The following is a 19,120-nucleotide window of genomic DNA, read 5'->3' as shown; positions in this document are numbered from 1 at the left end:
GCCTACTATGTACCAAGATCGGAACCATGCTAAAGGTTCTCTTTCGGGTAACTTTTGAACTGCACATTGCGTGATATGGAGAAACATTGTTACATGAAATATTTTTCTTGCGACATAATCAGCATACTCTCCTTCATTGAGTATAAACACTTCCATCATGGTCAGTTTTTATTTTTTAGTAAAAAATGAGTTTATTAGAACGAAAAGGATGCTCATATGAGACTGCTCCCTCCTCAGCATGTCACCTGCTAGAAGGCAAAATGGCACTATATTGTATATAAGTAAACTTCAAACAGCTTGAGACATTTTGAGTCTGCTTCTTGTTTTCCACCAGCTCTCCTGTAACCAGTAGTTGAAAAGCGTGCATGTTGCAGAGGGGAAAGCACAGAACATTTTCGTTCGAGCTCTACTCATTTCCTTGGCCGGTACTTTGCAAATGCTGTATCTCAATAATTGTTTCTCCCATTTTTTTTTTTTTTTTTTTTTTGCTATGACCGAAAATTGGCATTACTCTGCCCACCAAAATATGACCTCACTCTTAAATGGTTGTGCAATGTAGGCCAAGGCAAGCATCGCTTCTCCAGAAATTAGATACATGGACGTGTAAGCAGCATTGAGTCTATCCAGTGCAGTTGCACTGTTAGCCTGGGGTCATTAACATGCAACAGTGACATATGACTGCACGCAGGGACAATGTTGACCTAGGTTCAAAGCTTCCCCAGTGCTCCGATAGCAAAGGAAGGCAAGGAATGACCCCTCTCCACCAAAAAGAAGACAGCAAAGTTCCCTCACCCGCCTTTCTCACCGCAAGAGGGTGCACAACGCTGTCAGAACTATGCCAGTCTTGGCAGGATAGTAAAAAGAAGTTTGCCCAACAAACAAGGTGTGATGCATCACAGCAAACGTAACCCAGCCAGGCCGCAGCGGTTACGGTTATAGAGCACGAAGTGACCATGCATCACTCAGTGTTGTCAAGCGACTCACTTGCCACCGAGCAAGAAGCACTTTGCCAACTGGGCGAATGTAGACAAGGCCGCAAAAAACAGGAACGTCCACACTGAACAAAAAGGGGTGGGACCGGGTGGCCGAGAGTTGCTGCCTGATGCATGCCAAGACCCCAGCTTAGCAGTCTCGTTTCACTTGCCAGATCGCCCATTCAGAGTGGAGGCAGCAAAAGCCGTTGTAGGGCAGACTAAAGGCCCGGTCACACACGTGTGACTGCTTACAACCGCGTGCCTTAAAACGTCTTAAAATCTCTTATGAGGAGAGGCAGTGATGTGATTGGCCTAAGCCATTTTGGAGCACCTTTTGTAGCAGCCAAAACAGTGTTTCGGAGCAGCAAATGTGGCCTTTGGAGCAGCCAAGACGGTGTTTTGGAGCACCAAAAGTGATTTTTTAAGCAGCCAAAACAGTGTTTCGGAGCAGAAAAAAAAGTAGCTTTTGGAGCATATATATTCTTAAAAAAATAAATATTAGTTTTATGTGCTGGACAAAAGAAGGGCACTTTGTGTTGCGTTGTGACGTGTTGGGCAGAACTCGCTGCTTGTGTTTCTGCTGCTGAGACATCTCACAATATACAGTGCTGTAGGCGTTGCCGAGCAATACCGAAAAAAAAGAAGAAAAAAACACTTGCTATCGTTTTACTGGTTCCCGACGTGGCAGATTTGTATAAAAAGCAAGCAAACGTAAAACAATGGATTGCCAGCATCCTAGCTGGTACCTCTCGTGCAATCATGTTCACATGCACGTGAGGGCAACTTCGGCAGGCTTGCAGTCAAACGTGCTTTGTCGCGCGAGCGGAGACAACAGCTGTTCGACCAAAACCACGCCACTCCGCTCCGCCGCCAACTGATTCCCAAAATAGTCTGCAAAATGTAACTGTCCGGCATACGACAGAAAACAGTCCAGCGGCATGACTTGCCAGGCCGGCAGGCGAGGTACAGGCTAACCAAAAAAAAGAACCTGAGCGTATCGATGCAAAACATTGCCAATCAGGGTCAAAAAGGTCTTGGAGCGCTTTGTGCAACGACTGAACTCGAACAAACGGGAGCGGTGTGCGGGTTCAGCGTGTGAACATTTCCTTCTTTGCTTTAGCTCACTTCTCTTTACCAACTTTCTCTCGCGGCAGATTTTTCCTGTACCGGGGTCCCTCTCGAAAGAAAGCCCACCGAGAGAAACCTAGGTAATCAAAACTTCGCCAAGCATTCATTGAGTTAGAGGGATTTTTATAGCAGCGTATGATTTAAACAAGAGCAGGAATGTCGATGCGTTTCAGTTTGGAAAGCGCCATATCTGCAGCGACGTGGGGACGGCAATACACGACGTTGCGCGACCACGGCGACTGTGGTCGCGCGAGCACTTCAGCTCGCAAAGTAACTCTCGCCGCGCAAAAACATGCTTTTGTTTCACAGTATCACGGCATGTCTGGCACCTTGCACACTAACGTTGGAGCGTCAACACACGCCCACGTCTATCGCAAAAAAAAAAAAAAAAAAAAAAAAAGACGCGAGACGAGATTTTTGAGACGACGAGAGTGCGAAACGCGAGAAAGGCGGGAAAAATCATGCAAGACCGAATACACGATTGATACAGGGTACTTTGTGTCGGGCGGCGTCTTGTGCCACCTAGCTCACGGTTCTCAGTCTAGTTTCGTTTTTGAAAGGTGACCAAAATTGGTCCTTTGGCGCAGGCTTGGCGCATATTAGCCATATTTTGGTAAAATGTAGCAGGATGTAGCAAGGTTAGACCCTTGGCGCAGTTTGGTGCAATTGACGCAGCAATCACATCACTGAGAGGACACACTGCTGCCATGTATTGGGAAGCCGGGAAAACACTTTCAGTTGCTCTATAATTTCCATTCTTTTTGCGCATCATCCTTTTATTTTTTTTCGTTTTTGCTTGGTAAACTTTTAACATTGTCATGAACGACCATTTCTCATAGACAGTATGTACATTCAATCTTGTAAATACTGTAAATCCTTCGCTCTAGTGAAATTCGGTTCCAGGGTTGCCTCATAGATGGAGCCAGTGTGCCAGTGCGTTCTCTCATCGTAAGAGTATTTTTTTAGGTATTAAGGCACACGGTCGCAAGAAATGCAAGTGTGTGAAGGGACCTTGATACACAGCCGTCTAAACATCCACACAATGTATCTGACTTCCGAAAAAAAAAAAAAAGAACATTGTCGCCTCCTGTTTAGAGACGAAAAGCGTCAGCTCGTCCGGCGTGCAATTTCAGCGTTCACACAAGGAGAACATTTTAACTGACGTCGTCATAACCATCATCGTCGTCATCGTAAAGGTAGAGCAGCCCGCACGATGTGAAACTTCCGCGGCATGCCAGGACGTCGTCGCCGTTGCCGTCACCTCATGCGGAGGAAGAGTTTCTTGCGCAGCGACGACGTAACCTCCGAGACCTGCCTGTCCCACAGGAAGTCCAGCCCACGGATCAGCACGGGGATGGCCTTGCTGGCAATCCGGTCGTTGATGATGGTCGCCATCTCCACGAGGTCCCTGCTGCGCCAGTTCTCCCTCACCACCGACACAAACTCCCGCACGAACACGCTCCCCACGTCTGGGTCGCGGTACGACACGTAACTGCGGGAAAATGCGGACAGCCAACGTCAAGGATCGGTTAGTAGACAGCAGCGTCTGGAACGTGTCTCCGACCGGTATGTTTCCCACGTCCCAAACAGTGGTCCCTCAACTTCCGCATGACGACGTCATACAAGCGTCACGTTGTCGCTGGCTGCGATCCTAGCAGTGTCGCGGCGGCAGTGGCGGGTGTGGCGGATGCCTGTTCTGCTACACGTCGCTCTCCACCTTGACAGTCCATCGAAGCTTCGGTGTTCAGGACTCCGCAACAACGGCGACATTCTTAATTGCTCACACTTTTCGCCGGGACTTCTAGCTTCAACCACCATGATCGCGATGCCCAACAACGTGACACGCCGTCTTCTGCGACGTCATTTGTTGCCATTTGGGGACCACTTTTGATGTGTGGACGGGACGCCAAACGCACCGGTTGAAGATGCATTCCAGGCACTGTAATCGCCCCGAGTGTTGCAACTTTTACCAGCGGCGCTCAAGCTCGACCCTCCGCCGGTAGACGGCGATGCCGCGGAGCGGGCGGCAAAATAGAATCATGATCCTCCGCACAGCGTTAAGCGTGCGGCCGACGGCAATACAATGTTCCGTGCCAGAGCCAGCAACAGTAGAGGCCGAAACGGTCAAATCCCTCATTTATGTTTCGGCGTCGAGGAGGGAAGCGACGCGGCTTTTCCGCAGGTCAAGAGCCCTCGGCGTGCGTAAGACTAGCAAATTACCTAATGTTCCGCGCCGTGCCTTACTGTTGGCGTTTATTTTCTTTTGCATTCATGCAGCATAGCAACAGCATGCATCCTAGACAAGTTCTCTTAGCACCTACCCCCTCCCCTCCTAAAAGAAAAAAAAGTAACTTGTAGCATTGTGAAAATATGCAAATTATGCATTATTGAATATTTGCTTTGAGAGGAACTGCGATATTCATACTTTTCGAGGTGCTGATCGCGGCAGGTTAGCCGCGTTGAGTGTGCTTCTCACCGAGCACCAGTGCACTGTGGGGAAACAATACTCGCGGGCTCTGCGGGTATTGCTTTCCCTCAGTGCACAGGTGCACGGTGAGAAGCGCACTCTGCGGGGCTAACCTGTCACTATTATATACACTAACTCATCTCTGTTACGTCACGACGCGGTGGTGGCGCGTCGGACCCACTTCCGGTCCGTGGCTGTGGGTGGAAGTGCCCATCTGAGACGTGTATTCCTGCGTTGTTTTGAAAGGAACCAGACAAAAACCTGCCTTGTCAAAATGCTGCGACTGGGGCTGTACCAAAAGGTTCGACAAAGATTTGAAGGTCAGTTTTCATGCGCTCAGTTCGTCCGAGAACGTGGATAGGTGCCGTAAAAAGGGAAAACCAGACGCCGTCGGACCACGATAGCTTGGGCGGGTTATATAATATAATAAATGGAAGCAGTCTCCGACTGATGAAACACGCAACTACTGCAGTGCAAGGCGAAATTGTACACAAGACAAAGGCGCGTTACGACTAGCGGGTGCCTTTTTCCTTGCTTTTTAAAACTTTCTGCAAGGCTGCTGCAAGCCTCGCTTTGCCTTCCGCTAGTAATAGATCTCCACTTTCAATGGCTCCAAAGAGATTTTGAGACATCCCACAAGCGTACAGTGCTGTAGGCATTGCCGAGCAATTCCGAAAACCACTTGCCAACGTTTCACTGGTTCCAGACGTGACAGATTTTCGCCAAAAGCACTCAAACGTAGAACAATGAATTGCAAGCGTCCCTGCTGGTGCCTCTGTAGTGCAATCATGTTCGCATGCACATGAGGGCAACTTCAACAGGCTTGCAGTTGCACGTGCTTCGTCGCGCGAGCGGGGATGGCTCTTTGATCGAAACCGAAACCATGCCACACCGCTGCGTCGCCAACTGGTTCTCAAAATTGTAATGCAAAATGTAACTGCCCAACATACGAAAAAAAAAAAACGATCCAGAGGCACGTGCTTGCCAAGCTGGCAGGCGAGGTACAAGCTAAACATGCAGAAAAAAAGAGCCTGAGCACATTGATGCAAGAAATCGCAAGCTAGGGTCATAAAGTTCTTGGAGCGCTTTGTACAACGACTGAACTCGAGACAAACAAGTGCGCTGTGCGGGTTCAGCGTGCAGAAATTACCTCCTTTACTTTAGCTCACTTCTCTTCACCTTTCTTTTGCGGCAGATTTTTTACGTACCGGCGTCCCTCTTGAAAAAAAAAGCCTACAGAGAGAAACCTCGGTAATTTATACCAAGACACAGCAGTCTTTGAGCTAAAGAGGGATATTTGTATTTAGCGTACAACTTAAATAAGAGCAATATTGATGAACATGAACACGTGGCGGTCCTTACGTTTCAGTTAAGAAAGCCATATTTGCAACAACGTGGGGACAGCAAAACCCGACGTCGCGCGACCACGGTGACTGGTAGGCAGTGCCAAAATATACTAGTTCTCCCACGGCCATTGTTTTCAGGAGCGAGTGCTTCAGCTCACAAAGTAACTACCGCCCCGCTAAAAAGTGGTTTCGTTTCACAGCGTGACGGCATGGCTGGTACTTGACATGCTAGTGTCGGAGCATCCGCGCAAGCCAGCGTCTATCGTCTAAATTTTTTTACAAAGACGCGAGACGAGACCTACGACACGAAGAGAGTACGAAACAAGAGACGGCGGGAAAAACCATGCAAGACCGGATGGACGATTGATGTAGTGTACTTTGTGTCGGGCAGCCGCTTGCGCCACCTTGCTCATGCATGCTGAATTACAGTACTTAGTAGTGGCGGTTTTGAAAGGCGACAAAACTTAATCCTTCGGCGCAGGCTTGGCGAAGCCATATTTTGGCAAAACGTAGCAGGATGTAGCAGGGTTAGCTCCTTGGCGCAGTATGGCGCGGTTGGTGCAGCAATCACATCACTGAGCCTAGTTGGGACAAACACGGCAAAAAACAAATGTTCCGCGAAAAATACTTTTTTAGCAATATTTATTCCAGAGGACGTAATTTAGTCGGAGTCAGAACCTCTCCCCATTTGAAACTCCCGCTCTTTCGACCCGCGCGAAGAAGTACGCCCTGCCCCTCACTCTTGGATTTGCTCTTGGGTTGACTTGGCTGCGGCGCTGAATGACGCAGCGTCTCGACTTTCAGTAAGATCTGGCAACAATGCACGTTAAACATTGCACCGGTATTGTTTTGGTTGACGGGACACGAGAAGCTCCGCAGTTTGCGAGCACATGTAGCGAAGACGTGACTGGAGAAGTGCTCCTGCGAATGTTCCCGGAAGACGGAAAGTATCATTCGTAATCGTCGTGTGTGCTTCGGAAGCGAAGGGATTCACAGGGTCCACGAGTGCGCAACCACAAACCAACGTTCACGAGAGCGCTGCGTTGACTTCGGCGATCTCGTTCTGTTTGGTGCAACACGGCGAAGCGACAAAGAACGTTCGTGTTGTGTGTGGTGCGGTGCTTGGAAGTAGACACCCACACTAACACGGAGTGCAAATTGGTTGTGGGGTTGAGGTTCAACGAGTTCAGTCATGTCGTCGTCAGCCGATCCAGTCAAGCTGGTCCGGGAGGACGCAGCGCGCGTTTTTAAAAGTAAATCTTCCTTCGTTCCGTTTCAAAACGTGGAAGATCTGCGACACATACCGTGAGTAAAAATCTGCGGGCGTTTTCAACAAAATTACGTTGTTTTAACTGAACAATGGACTCCGGATTGTTGTCCTAAATCTGCCGTTTTTATGCTTCGTGTTGTTGGACTGCGTTTGCACCGCGATGTGTCTGCACAACGACACACACCACTCAAGTAGATGATTTGGTCCTGCAGATGACTGGTTATACTGAATTTCAGGGAAACATAAGTCACCACCGATATTTTCTTGGAAACCTTGTGCGAGTTTGTTGCGCTCATCATGCGGTGTGAATATATTTGGGCAAGATTTGCTACCTGCACAGATGCATGAACTGAGACCATATTTTACAAAGTGAACATAAATCGTTTTTTTTTATTTTGGGAAGAGGCGTTGGTGCATTAATTACTGTACAATCACTTGAGAGTTCAGAAATTGGGGAGGGCGAGCAAGCTTTCCTAACTTTGTCTCTTTGCTCTCTGGCGCTGCCCCTAGTTTCAAGTTGCAGTTTCAGTAGACATACCTACAAACAGCCAGCAGGTACAAACTGCTCTGAAGCAGGTAAAAGACTGGGAAGTCGGGACGGCGCTGACTCCGTGTTTCGCGCTTTTCGCAAGGTGACTGGGGAAGTGCTTTTGCAAGGTATGCGGAATATGCAACCGATTTTGTTATGCCCGTCGTTTGCGTCTCTCCAGCAAAACGAATAAGATAATCTACAAAGCCGCGATACAAGCCAAGATTTACGATAGCAGTACACATTCATTCAAACAACTTTACGTAAGATGGTTCGAAAGCCGAGAAACAAAATCTGACGTCCAACGCAGAATTCGGACGTCCGAAGGCTTCTGCACACAGCTGTTACGTAATAATCTGGCTGTGCCAGGTTTTTTATGTAACAGCTGTGTCTCAGTCGCGGACGTTCGGTGCACCCGGTGCGAATCTCGAAGGCCTCCGGAGTGAAATGACGAGAACATAACTGGACACCATTTTTTGCTACACGAACGCCCTATTGCCTCCAGCCCAATAGCATACCTTTCGGGGTGACATGGTTGCTGTTGCGACCACTCATCTGGCAGCAGTTTATAGAGCAACGGCGCCGCTTTACATAGGCTGACATCTCCAAAAACTCAACACTTGCACGCGCAAAAAAAAAAAAAAAAAAAAAAAAAAGCACGCTAAGAAAGCAAAGAGGAAAATGAAAGTAACAAACCGTGCTATGAAAGCCAAAACCCCGTGTCGCTTCTTATCACTAACACCTGCAACAGCTGCTAAACATACACTACTTCACTTCAAAAAGTCTCACTCAAGTACCTGGGTCAGCACGAAATACTGATCACTTCGGCGAAACGACTAGTCGAAGTAGGCGAGACAGGCAGGAGCAGAAACTTCGGCGGCCATGAAAGAATGGTGAAGCTTTTGTTTGTTATGGTATGAATCCAAACAGAAGTACTTGTCTTGTAAACCTTTTGTAAAGAATAATAACTCTCATCACATGGGTTATTCTCTAAACGTAAAAATATACCGCTCAAAAGGAAATTACAACATATAACAAAGGTTTAACAACCAAGATCTAAGCTGTCAATCAAACTCTTAGCCAACGAGAAGTATAGCAGCCAATGGGTGCAAACGTCACGGAACACCAACTTAGTGGCGCGCGACTTAAAACGGACGAAATAGCCGCAAACTAAAATCAGTCTCACGCAATACCGTATTTTCGCGCATATTACGCGCCCCTGCACCCCCAACCTACGACTGTTAGAGAAAAAAAAAAAAGACCTCACGTATTACTTGCATAATTACCCACGGAAGGCAGTCTCAAAGTCACCAGAAACAGTACCTTCATGGGAACATTACTCATCGCTGCAGCCACTGCAGCTATCAGTTGAAGAATCTTCATTGCCCCAGAGAGCATTGTCATCCATGCCGTCCAGGCGATTGCTGATACAGCACTTCCTAAAACTCTTGCGAGTAATCTCAGTAGGAATCGCCTTCCAAGGGTTGATAATCCACTTGCAAAGTACTGCTATGTCAGGTTTGTGGATCCGGCCCGTCGGCGTGAGGTCGTACTGCTCCTCGGCAATCCACTCCGTGTACATGCGCTTCATGTGAGCCTTAAAAGGCTTGTTCAAGCAAATATCCATCAACTGAAGCACGGATGTTATTTCACTTGGGATCATGACGAGGTCTGTCTTGTCATCTGCAAGACGGGACTTCACTTCCTCAGTGTTGTGGCCCCGGAACGCGTCCAGCACTAGCATGGACCTCCGCGCTAACATTGCGCTCGGCCTGTTCTCCCACACGGTTTTCAACCAGTTGACGACAAGATGACTGTTCATTCAGGAGTTGTCCTCCGCACGCACAACTATCCCGGAGGGCAAATCCGTGGAAAGCGTCTTGCGCTTAAAAATTACGTACGGCCGTAGCTTCATGCCATCTGCTAACTCGCACAACATCACTGTGCAGCGCAGTTTCGAGTTGCCGCCCGTCAAAATGCTTACCGACTTGGAGCCCTTCTTCCGAAGAGTTGTGTCCAATGACATTTCAAAGTACATGGGAGTCTGGTCCGCGTTACCAATCTGCGAGTACAAGTACTTATGTCACTTTCGGAGCTCGATCATGTAGCGCTGGAAGTTCACTAACTTCTCCTCGTAGGCGTCAGGAAGTCGTTGGCATAAGGTCGTCCGCCTCCGGATGAAAAATCTTTGGCGTTTCATGAATTGGTAAAACCACCCGCGGCTGGCACGAAACTGGTCGCGCGGTATGTCGTCTTCTCTTGCCATCCTCAGAGCTTCGATCTGGGCCATCTCTGTTGATACGGCGTGGCCGTGGCCTCTCTTCTCCTCAATGAACTCCGACAGCTTGGCTTCGATCTGGGAGTAGGTTCCAGTCTTGAGACCGCGGAAGGACCTGCGGTCACGGCTTGCACTTTGAAGATCCTGCTTCTTTGCTCTCCACTCGCGTATACGAGATTCGTCGACATCATACTTTCGGCCTGCCGCACCGTTCCTGATCTCTTCGGCAACGGTGATTTTTTTTAGTTTTTGCTCCGCCGTAAAGGACTGCCACCGAGCACAGCTCATGCCGAATGGAACGGGACGCCAAGATGGCAAGATTGACATTTCTTGCTTCGTTCTCCCTTTGTGAGTGCGTGGCCAGTCCAGCATTTTGGCGCGCACACAATGCAAAGATGGCAACTCCAAAATAGAAGATAAAAAAGGAGAAACGGGAGAAAGTACCTAGGAAGCAACGGCTAAGAGGGATTCTGAGGAATTTACGTCCCTACCGACCATGCGGCTCGGCGCGTACTGCCGTGAAGCCACACTCGCGTCCAAATTCACGTATGACCCGCACCCCTACTTTGCCCTGAATTTTTTTTTTTTATTTTGATGCGGGTAATGCGCGAGAAAGTAGGTAAATATTGCTGTAAAAAATTTTTTTTCTCACGGAATGATTTTTTGACATGCTTGTCCAAATTAAGCTGTTTAAAAAATTTTTTTCTTTGCAGTTATAATTTAAGCATGGTGCACGGTAGTGAAAAGCTTGGCGACACTATTTGATATACTATAAAAAATATTTGGCCAAAATCACTATTTGCTTTGAACTCAAAATCCACTATTCGCACATTGCACCAAGGCAATTACTGCTGCCTATGCAGATTGGCCATCCACTGCACTCTGTGCTTATTAAGTACATAATAAAAAGCTATGGGTAGGCAATCAACTCTGCAAATTAATAAGAAACAAAACTATTATGCTGCGAACAACATTGTGTCCCAAGATATAATAGCGCAGAGACGATAATCTGTTTCACTCGTTCGTAAAATTGTCTCTTTACAAAGCACTGGAGGACAAGTCAGGTTGGTTCACCAACATGGCCGACATGTGCAGGCACTCTGTGAATGGTGCAATCTGTGCGGCCACTCTGTGAACTCCATGCGAATACACATGGCACTTTGAGAGTGCTTGACGACTCTTGTTAGGGTGTCGTCTTTGTCATACTCACTTGGGTATCGTGGACATGAACTTGAGCATGTCGGCACGGTTTGGTGCCGTTCCCAAGACGTTCGGGCCGCCCACCATCACTTCTTGCAAGCTGCCCGGCGGTGGCTTCGGTGAACCAGACCCTAGATAAGGTTAGGAAATACACGTGCCGAAATTAACTCGGAATGTGCAGTAAACTGCAACGAGTTACTCCTCTGTAACGGTATACGGAGACAAAAAGAAGAATGAATTAACCTAGTGAACTCACTGTTTTTTGTCCGCGGGCTAAGAACGTCCAAAGAGCTACACAGCAAACCTAAACTTAGATTCTAACAATCATCGGAGCTTACAAGTCGTCTCGCATGGGCACAGCAAAACCAACACCAAAGGAGACCTTTACAGCCTGTTTTGAGGACTACTAAACAAATATTAGAAAAAGCAAATACTTCGCCACAATCGCTTCAATCAGTGGCAGCCGTACAGAATTGCATGCACCGATATCTTAGTCACATTACCGTAAAATAACGCAGAAGTGCCCACCATTAACGTTTTCAAAATTGGGAATTTTGTAAATTATACGTTAAGCACCCGATTTGGCCGGACAAACGCTTATGTCTAGGTTTTCAGTGGAAGCAGGGAGGGCGCTCCCCCGGCATTTTGCAGTAGTCGTTTCCGTCACTTTTTCCCTTTCACCTCCATCTCCACTATTGTCACTGGCAAGCTAAGAATGGTGGGACGTCTCTTTCAAACGCCCAACTTACGGCGTGCACTCACTGCCCTCCGCCGAGCTTTGGCTGCGTGCGGACGCACGAGGCTCACGCGACGCTTTACGTGGTGCTGAAGCGTTAGTGAGAGCAGGAAGCTTATGACGCCCGCTGGCCACACCAATAAAACACCGCCGAGGCCTTGCCGACCGATTAGCCGGTGCTTCCCGACGCGTCAGGAGTCACTCACTCCCCGCCGCACATTTCTTCGCCGCGTTCGATTGAACTACTCACGACGGGTACCTACCCAGGGCGTCGCAGTTGACTTCGTCCACGGAGTCGTTGGTCTGACACGCCTGGACGCAGACTACTTTCGGCTTTCCCCTGAGCGCTTCGCACCGGTTGCACAGGAAGCTCTCGACGGTCTCCAGGCTCACCCGCTTGCAGTCGCTCGCGTAGAACCCGCCTGCAGGAGAAGTGCCGCTAAGGACTCGGTGTCTTCCCCCAAAACAACAATAACTCCTGCTAGCTCTGTAACGCGATCTTTCGGAGCCCCGCATTGGATGCAAGGAAGGATGGCAGGGGGTACGCCCTCCGAATCGGGCAGCAGCTCGCGCCACCTGTAGCCTCTGCTCTTTCGTATGTACAGTCGAACACCCACACGCTGCCGCTGATTCTCTTCAAAGTGTGAGGGCGAGCTCCTGGCTCCTTAACATGATACGGCCGACCACATGGGCATACTTGGTGGTCGAGGCTTTCACTGGTGTACTGAACGAAATACAGGCAAGCTTGACTTTAAAGGAACTCTGGACAATATTGTAAACAGAGATGTATTGTTTGTTTTCGTAGGCCTCCATATGTTCACCCTCCCTTTCTACTTTACCTGTGGCCACCAGAACATTCCAGGAATGTGGCATTCCCATCGTCTGCTCGGTGTACCACAGCGATCCGACGTACGGCACGTGGAAGGTTATTCGGAAATCGAAGAAAAAGTTCACGGTGGCTTAACATTTTGTGATGACCTTGTTCTGCGTCCGTTTTATTTTTGTGCATTCTGAACTCGCAACGACAAGAGAGAATGGATATGTACAAAGTGTCACAGTCGGATAGAGACAACGTCGGAACAACTTCACAATTCCCTCGCCACACGGTGCAATGGGGGAGAGTCGTGAGGTCCCCCCGAGATCTTCGGAGAGCTCCACTCGGTTCCGGTCACGGCTCTGTTGGTTTCCGGTATTTATGCCAAACTAGTCAATTTTCGTTTGTTTTGGAATACTCGTGTGCTGCGAGCACTAAGCAACAAGGAAGGTTGGAACAAGTTACCTTTGTATCCATGGGAGAGGATGACTAGCACAAACGCATCGAAACTTGCGAGGTCGCGCTGTCCCAGCTCGGCGAGCAGTTGGTTGAGTTCGACGCCCGTCTTGTCCTGCCAGACTTCGACCTCGAAGCCGAATTCTTCCCACAAGCACCGCAGAGCATCTACGTCGTACGACGCGAGAGAAAGATGTGTCAAAATGCGGGCCACTAATTTGGACATGGAATATCGCTTTATCCTGAATGACGCACTGAGCACAATATCGAATCCAGGTACCCCAGACGCTGTCCACTTACTGCAATTTCATGTTGAAATGGGAGCCTCAATCGCATGTACTTGTACTGTCGAAAGTTTGGATTAAGGACTTCTAACGAAAATAGAGCCCTTGGCATCGCGTCGCAATTACCGATGACATCAATAAGCAGTGTGGGCCGAAATGTTGTCATGCTTTCGCCGTTATAAGCTGTTCAAATATATGGCTGACAATTTCCACTTTTTCTATACTGTGCCCAATTGCGAAATTGGAACCCTTCCGTCACTTGACGGCTTTGCAGACGTGAATACTTCTGTTGCGAGATAGTGCTCATAATTGTCATATGGCTTGTCATACATTGTCATATGGCTTAATTGTCATACATAATTGTCATACACAAGTACAGTGCAATTCACTTATGACGATACCACATATAACAATGTACTGCCTATAACGATGTTTCTAGACTAGAAACGATCAGTTTCTAGTCCAGATACAATGATAATCGGTTATAAAGATTAAATTTTTGCGTTTTCTAATTATTGTTATAAGTGGATTGCACTGTAGTAATGTTTTTATGTTCCCGTGCCTCCTGTGTGGCCCACATGTGTGAGCTGTAATACCCTTTGAATAAAAAAAATAAAAATAAAACGAAATATTAGTCACGCTATATAACTTACTCTAACAACAGAAGTTGTGTTGTCAAACCGACGAGCAATGCTGTGCCCTTTTGTGCTTGACCAACTTTTTAACTGCGGATTTCGATGCTGAACTGATAATGAAATTTAGGGATATGAACTATGAGATTTGACTGGAAATGAAGCTAGGCTTATGTAAAAAAAATTGTTTTTCAAAGCACCTTAATGTCCAGACTACTCGCTGGTTCGCAAAACCACCGTCAATAGATGGAAAAAGTAGCATTGTTTCAAGAGACGAAAAAAGCAGCGTCAAATGGTCGCCGTACCAACGTCCCGTGCTGTTCCGCTGCGTGTGTCCAGCTTCACCACGTTGTCCGGATCTCTGAAGCTGTCGTGGTTGATAATGATCGCCCTGCCGTGAGGGCTGTGGACCATGGGGTAACGTTCCTCACTTGGTGGTCCTGCCAATGTGTGAACAGACAACAGTGGATCCTTGATCTTCATGCTGGAATACAGACTCGTTGCTGGGAGCAGCCAATGTAGCTTCATTCCCATATTCATCATATTCACCAAAAATACCGTCGGCCATTACGAAGGCGATTGACGGAGAATGTCGTGCTTACTGACCTCGGCGTCGTTCAACAAGCGCTTCGTCAGGCAAGAAATATGTGCGGAGTGACGGTCGCCGTCTTGCTTTATCGCCTGGTCATCTGCTATTCTCGTAAAATAGCGGGACGAATAAATTACGAGGGCAGGCACCAAAGTAGTGCCTCCGAATGTTTTTTTCTCGCAAAGTATGGCACATGTATTAGCAACATTCATGGGGATTATTGTTTATTCTTCCGAAACATTTAGTTATCTTAATGTATACACTTTTTGCCACTGCTGCTGCATAAGACGCTTGATCCCAGTCCCATGTCCTTGCGGAGATTGTCAAATAGCTTGAATCATCATCGAAGGAAGGACGGCATTCTCCGAGTGCATCCTTGAATGGACTGCCACTTGTTTGGTCGTTTTGAGGATGCACTTGGAACAATACATAGTTTTGAGACACGGCAAACTGAAAATGTATGGAATGATACCCGAAGTTGAAGTAGATTTTGACGGAACCGAATTCAAGCACCTTTCTCAGCAACGACAAAGTGTAGATAATTACAGCGAAATTATTGAAGAATGACTCAACGTTTGTGAAGAATGCAGCAATAATCCGCACGAACGGCAATAATAAATACGGCACATTCAAAAAAATTATTTGTTACTTTCTTTCCTCCCCTTGAAGTTACGTTAGCATGGAAAGCCACACCGTCCCCCAAGAATGCGCTCCCGCCGTGTTAGCGTCGACGTAGAATTGTCCGATGTCGCCCGCAGTTACGACCACGTGCGAGAAACTTACGAATGGTTTTGACTAGCTCCTCATCGTAACGACCCGTGATGTATTCATACAGCCTGGAGCAGTCGCCATCTTTGAGTATGCCGTTTTCATAAAGCCAGAGAACGACCGCTTCGGCGGGCTGCAGACGGTCCAACGGCACATCAGGCAGAAAGTGTTTTACGATGTCGTGGGCTTCAGCTTCTTGGCATGCTTCACAAAAGGCACCCAGTTTTCTCCTGAAATGAAAAGGGAATATTATGGCCGCATCCCAAAGAGCAAAGGCTAGCATATCACCGAAGCGACAGAATGTAGCTCCATTCAATTTATCTGCACCTCTTGCACCGGCACAGAAAAGTGTGGGTTCTTTTCTGCACCAATGCAAGAATGTGCTAAAGCAGGTGATAATCATTGTTATGTTAAGCATGCATGCGAGTTCTCCAGCTAGAGTGCGGGAGAACTTGCACGCATGCTTAATATAACAATGACTATTACCTGCTTTAGCACATTGTCAAACATATGGATGCCCACTCATTGTTGAATGCGAAACATGGCTTCTGGAGGGGTTGAATCCGAAACAACACGGCTCCCTGCGTCACACAGTTAACCGAGTTCATACTTTCCGAGGCAATGGATAACCGTAAAACTGTCGACGGCGTTTTCTTGGACTTCCGTGAAGCGTTTGATGTGGTACCTCATTAGTTATTGCCAGAAAAGTTATTCCATTATAATATTAATTTTTAAGTTATCTCCTGGATTTCTTAATATTTGCACGAAAGATGCCAGTACGTTGTAGTAAATTGAAGTAAATCAAGAATTGCACAAATAACATCAGGAGTCTTGGGACCTTTATTATATTTAATTTATGTAAATGATATTAGTGAGTTAGTCACTTCAGGCATGAGAATGTTCACAGACGATTGCAAATTACACATGGCTTGCATTGACATCACGTTAGCCGTCATTGCTCCGTACCATGTTCCAGTGCCCGTCCCTTCTGCGGCATACATTTAGCACCATTGAATCTGTTCTTCTCCGCAAGGTTTGTCAAGAAGAACAAATTCGATTTTGCGAAATGTATGCTGCAGGAAGAACGGGCACGGGAGCATGGTACGTAGCACTGGCGGCTGGTACGGTGCCATACGACATCACATGCGAGGCATGTATATGGAGAAGTAACATATGACAGTGACACTTTCATTATTCAAAGGGATCTACGTAGATACTATAAATACATAGAGCACCCCCGTGACCACCCAAATCTGAAGGGTGCTTTGGTTGTCGCGAGTGTGTCATTTTGATCTTGCGAGGTCTTAAAATGTTGTTGAAAATTATTACCCGTTAATTTGTTTTCTTTTTTGTGTGTGTCTCTCCTCCTCCTTTCTCTTCCCTCCCTCCCCCCCCCCTCTCTCTCTCTCTCTCTCTCTCTCTCTCTCTCTCTCCCCCCCCCCCCCCCCTAATATACGAAAATGCGCTGCAAGTACTGAAGAAATGAAATCTTATACACGAAAATGAATCCGCGGTGCCGAATACCCACCAAAACTCGGATATCCTCTTGGGAGATCCGTACAGCCGCTCCGCCGCGTGCTGACACAAGTTCATGGTCTTCCTGAGGAGCGCGAACTTCTCCATCACGTACATGATCTCGACGATCAGGGTCTCGGAGCCGGCCGCCGTCGCGGCGTCGAGGGCGTCCTTCACCACGTCGAACGTCGCGTCGCCAACCACAAAGGCGAGCAGCTCTCGACGTTGCGCAGGAGCCGACACCCCGTAGAGAAAGAACGCGAGCTGCACTCGGTTCAGCGGGGACAGTTCGCCGAGCACACTGGCGAGATCGACGACTGATACTCGGGCTGCGGGCTCTTCGACGCCGCGATCGGCAAACGGGCCGGAATCCGCACGGTGCGTTGCTGACATATCGCTCGTCAGTTAAAGCTCGCCGGCAATCACGAGCAAACAAACGCTAACGTGACAACACCAGCATCGGAGGTGAGCATTGTATGCACCGCGACAAACCGCGATGGCTTGCATCACAGAGAGAAAAGAGAAAGCATGATAAACTGTGACTCGCACTAAAGCACTTTCGCTGCTTTCGCTTGCACATGCTTGCATAATACGTATCCTCCTCGCCCACAGGCACGCGGTTGGCGGGCTTCCTGTTCATAGAGCACTATATAGCTCCTACGGAGCAGAGTAGCGCAATCCTTTGAACCCCGTGTTTTGCCGACAACATGGCCGACAGAGCGGCTCGGCGCGAGTCACGTGGTACTCAGGGTTCCACAGGAGGCGGCCCGCCCTATGGGAGAATACATGGAGATCGATACAACACGGCTGATTAAAAAATTAACGACGAGTTCACACTTTTCAAAACTAGTCTGCCGTGAAGTTAGTAAAGCACTAAACACTTTATCAAAGTTTTAATAATATCGGATGCGTGTGCAAATTTTGAGAAGGCAATTTCCAAGGCAATGGCGTTTGAAGCAGACGATTTTTGCTCGCAGCGGAGATGGGCTTTTCGGGTTGGCCGGAGCGGGTCACGTGAATGGTGTGACGTCGCCGTGTCGTCTGCTGCATGACGCCGCTCAGGCAATTTTTTTTAAAAAGTCAGGTCCTTGCGGGACACAAAACTTAGCGCAAATTATTCTAAAATGTTCCATTATTATGTCACAAACAATTGCCACTCCGTACACCCCCACAATACTGAAGAAACAGCGATTGTCTCATGTTCTCCATGCATTTCTGACCGCAGTTGGAACCTCCGGGCGTTCGCCGCTAGTCGCCGAGAGGCGGCGTTCTAGATTGCGCTACTCTGCTCCGAAGGTACCTGTTCAAAGAGATTAGAAGGGTATTGTTTATAGCCTCCTTGTTTCTGCTCCGCTTTCTTGTGACATTTCCAAGTTCCAACTTCTCGATGATGAACGAAAGCGTTGGCGGTGTTGGCTGGTGTTGGCGTTGATTTTTTTCCTCCTATATAGATGGATGTTAATGGCTATATTCTTTGTAACGGGCGGTAGCTTGCACCACCTAGCCCAAGTTTAAAAAAAAAAAAAACATGATTATTTTCGTTCTTTTAAGCCAATTTTCTCCCTAGGCGGTGTGGGATATCAATGACCTTTAGGAAATCAAACAATAAAACTAAAAAGAAAAAAAAATTCGGTGGCTTAGCTTGGCTATGCCAAGTTATACGTAGCGTGAGCTTATGCGCACAAAATGAGAGGCGCCATCAAGCGGCTCCGGTACAGCGTGACTTAGCTACTGCGCAACGGAGGCGCACAGCTGGGCACGCGGCGGCGCCAGTGGGTCTGCCGCGGCTATGACGTCACTCTACTGGAATGCGCAGACCGGCGAGGCGGGCACGGCGGCGGCGGCTCCGGCGCGCCAGCCATGCGCCGTGTGACGTCACTGCTCCTCGCGCATGCGCAGCACGGAGCACGGCTCATTATCCGAGCCATGCGAACAAGGAGCGAAACTGCTCAACCTCGAACAGTGTAGCTCACGCTACAAAAACATCACCCCCCGCCTCTTCCCCCCCGGCGAGAGAGTCGCCAATTTTCCTCTGGTCAAACGGGTCAAACCTTGTCACCCCCTGGGGGACAGGGTTGAGAACTTGAGACTTTGGGCCGAAGTCTCAATTTTCCTCTGCGCTTAGTTGTGCATC

General features: G+C 48.1%; 2 protein-coding genes across 2 annotated transcripts in view; one reads left to right on the top strand and one right to left on the bottom strand.

Annotated features, from left to right (window-relative positions):
* Window positions 1-19,120, top strand: part of LOC8038393 (nucleolar protein 6) — a 103,907-nt gene that overhangs the window by 6,007 nt on the left and 78,780 nt on the right.
* On the bottom strand, window positions 172-18,432 carry LOC120835965 (caspase-7). Its single transcript, XM_040223002.2, has 8 exons — window positions 18,287-18,432; window positions 17,000-17,618; window positions 15,487-15,701; window positions 14,420-14,554; window positions 13,208-13,366; window positions 12,192-12,350; window positions 11,203-11,323; window positions 172-3,594 (listed from the first exon to the last, which is right to left on the bottom strand). The coding sequence occupies exons 2-8, from the start codon at window positions 17,377-17,379 to the stop codon at window positions 3,360-3,362; spliced, it is 1,404 nt and encodes a 467-aa protein (XP_040078936.1). The 5' UTR covers window positions 17,380-17,618; window positions 18,287-18,432; the 3' UTR covers window positions 172-3,359.

Source organism: Ixodes scapularis, unplaced genomic scaffold (genome assembly GCF_016920785.2).
Source record: "Ixodes scapularis isolate PalLabHiFi unplaced genomic scaffold, ASM1692078v2 PGA_scaffold8__174_contigs__length_109621045, whole genome shotgun sequence".
Classification (NCBI taxonomy): Eukaryota; Metazoa; Arthropoda; class Arachnida; order Ixodida; family Ixodidae; genus Ixodes; species Ixodes scapularis.
The sequence above is the reverse complement of the archived record's forward strand: the minus strand, read 5'-3'. Positions and strand labels throughout refer to the sequence as shown.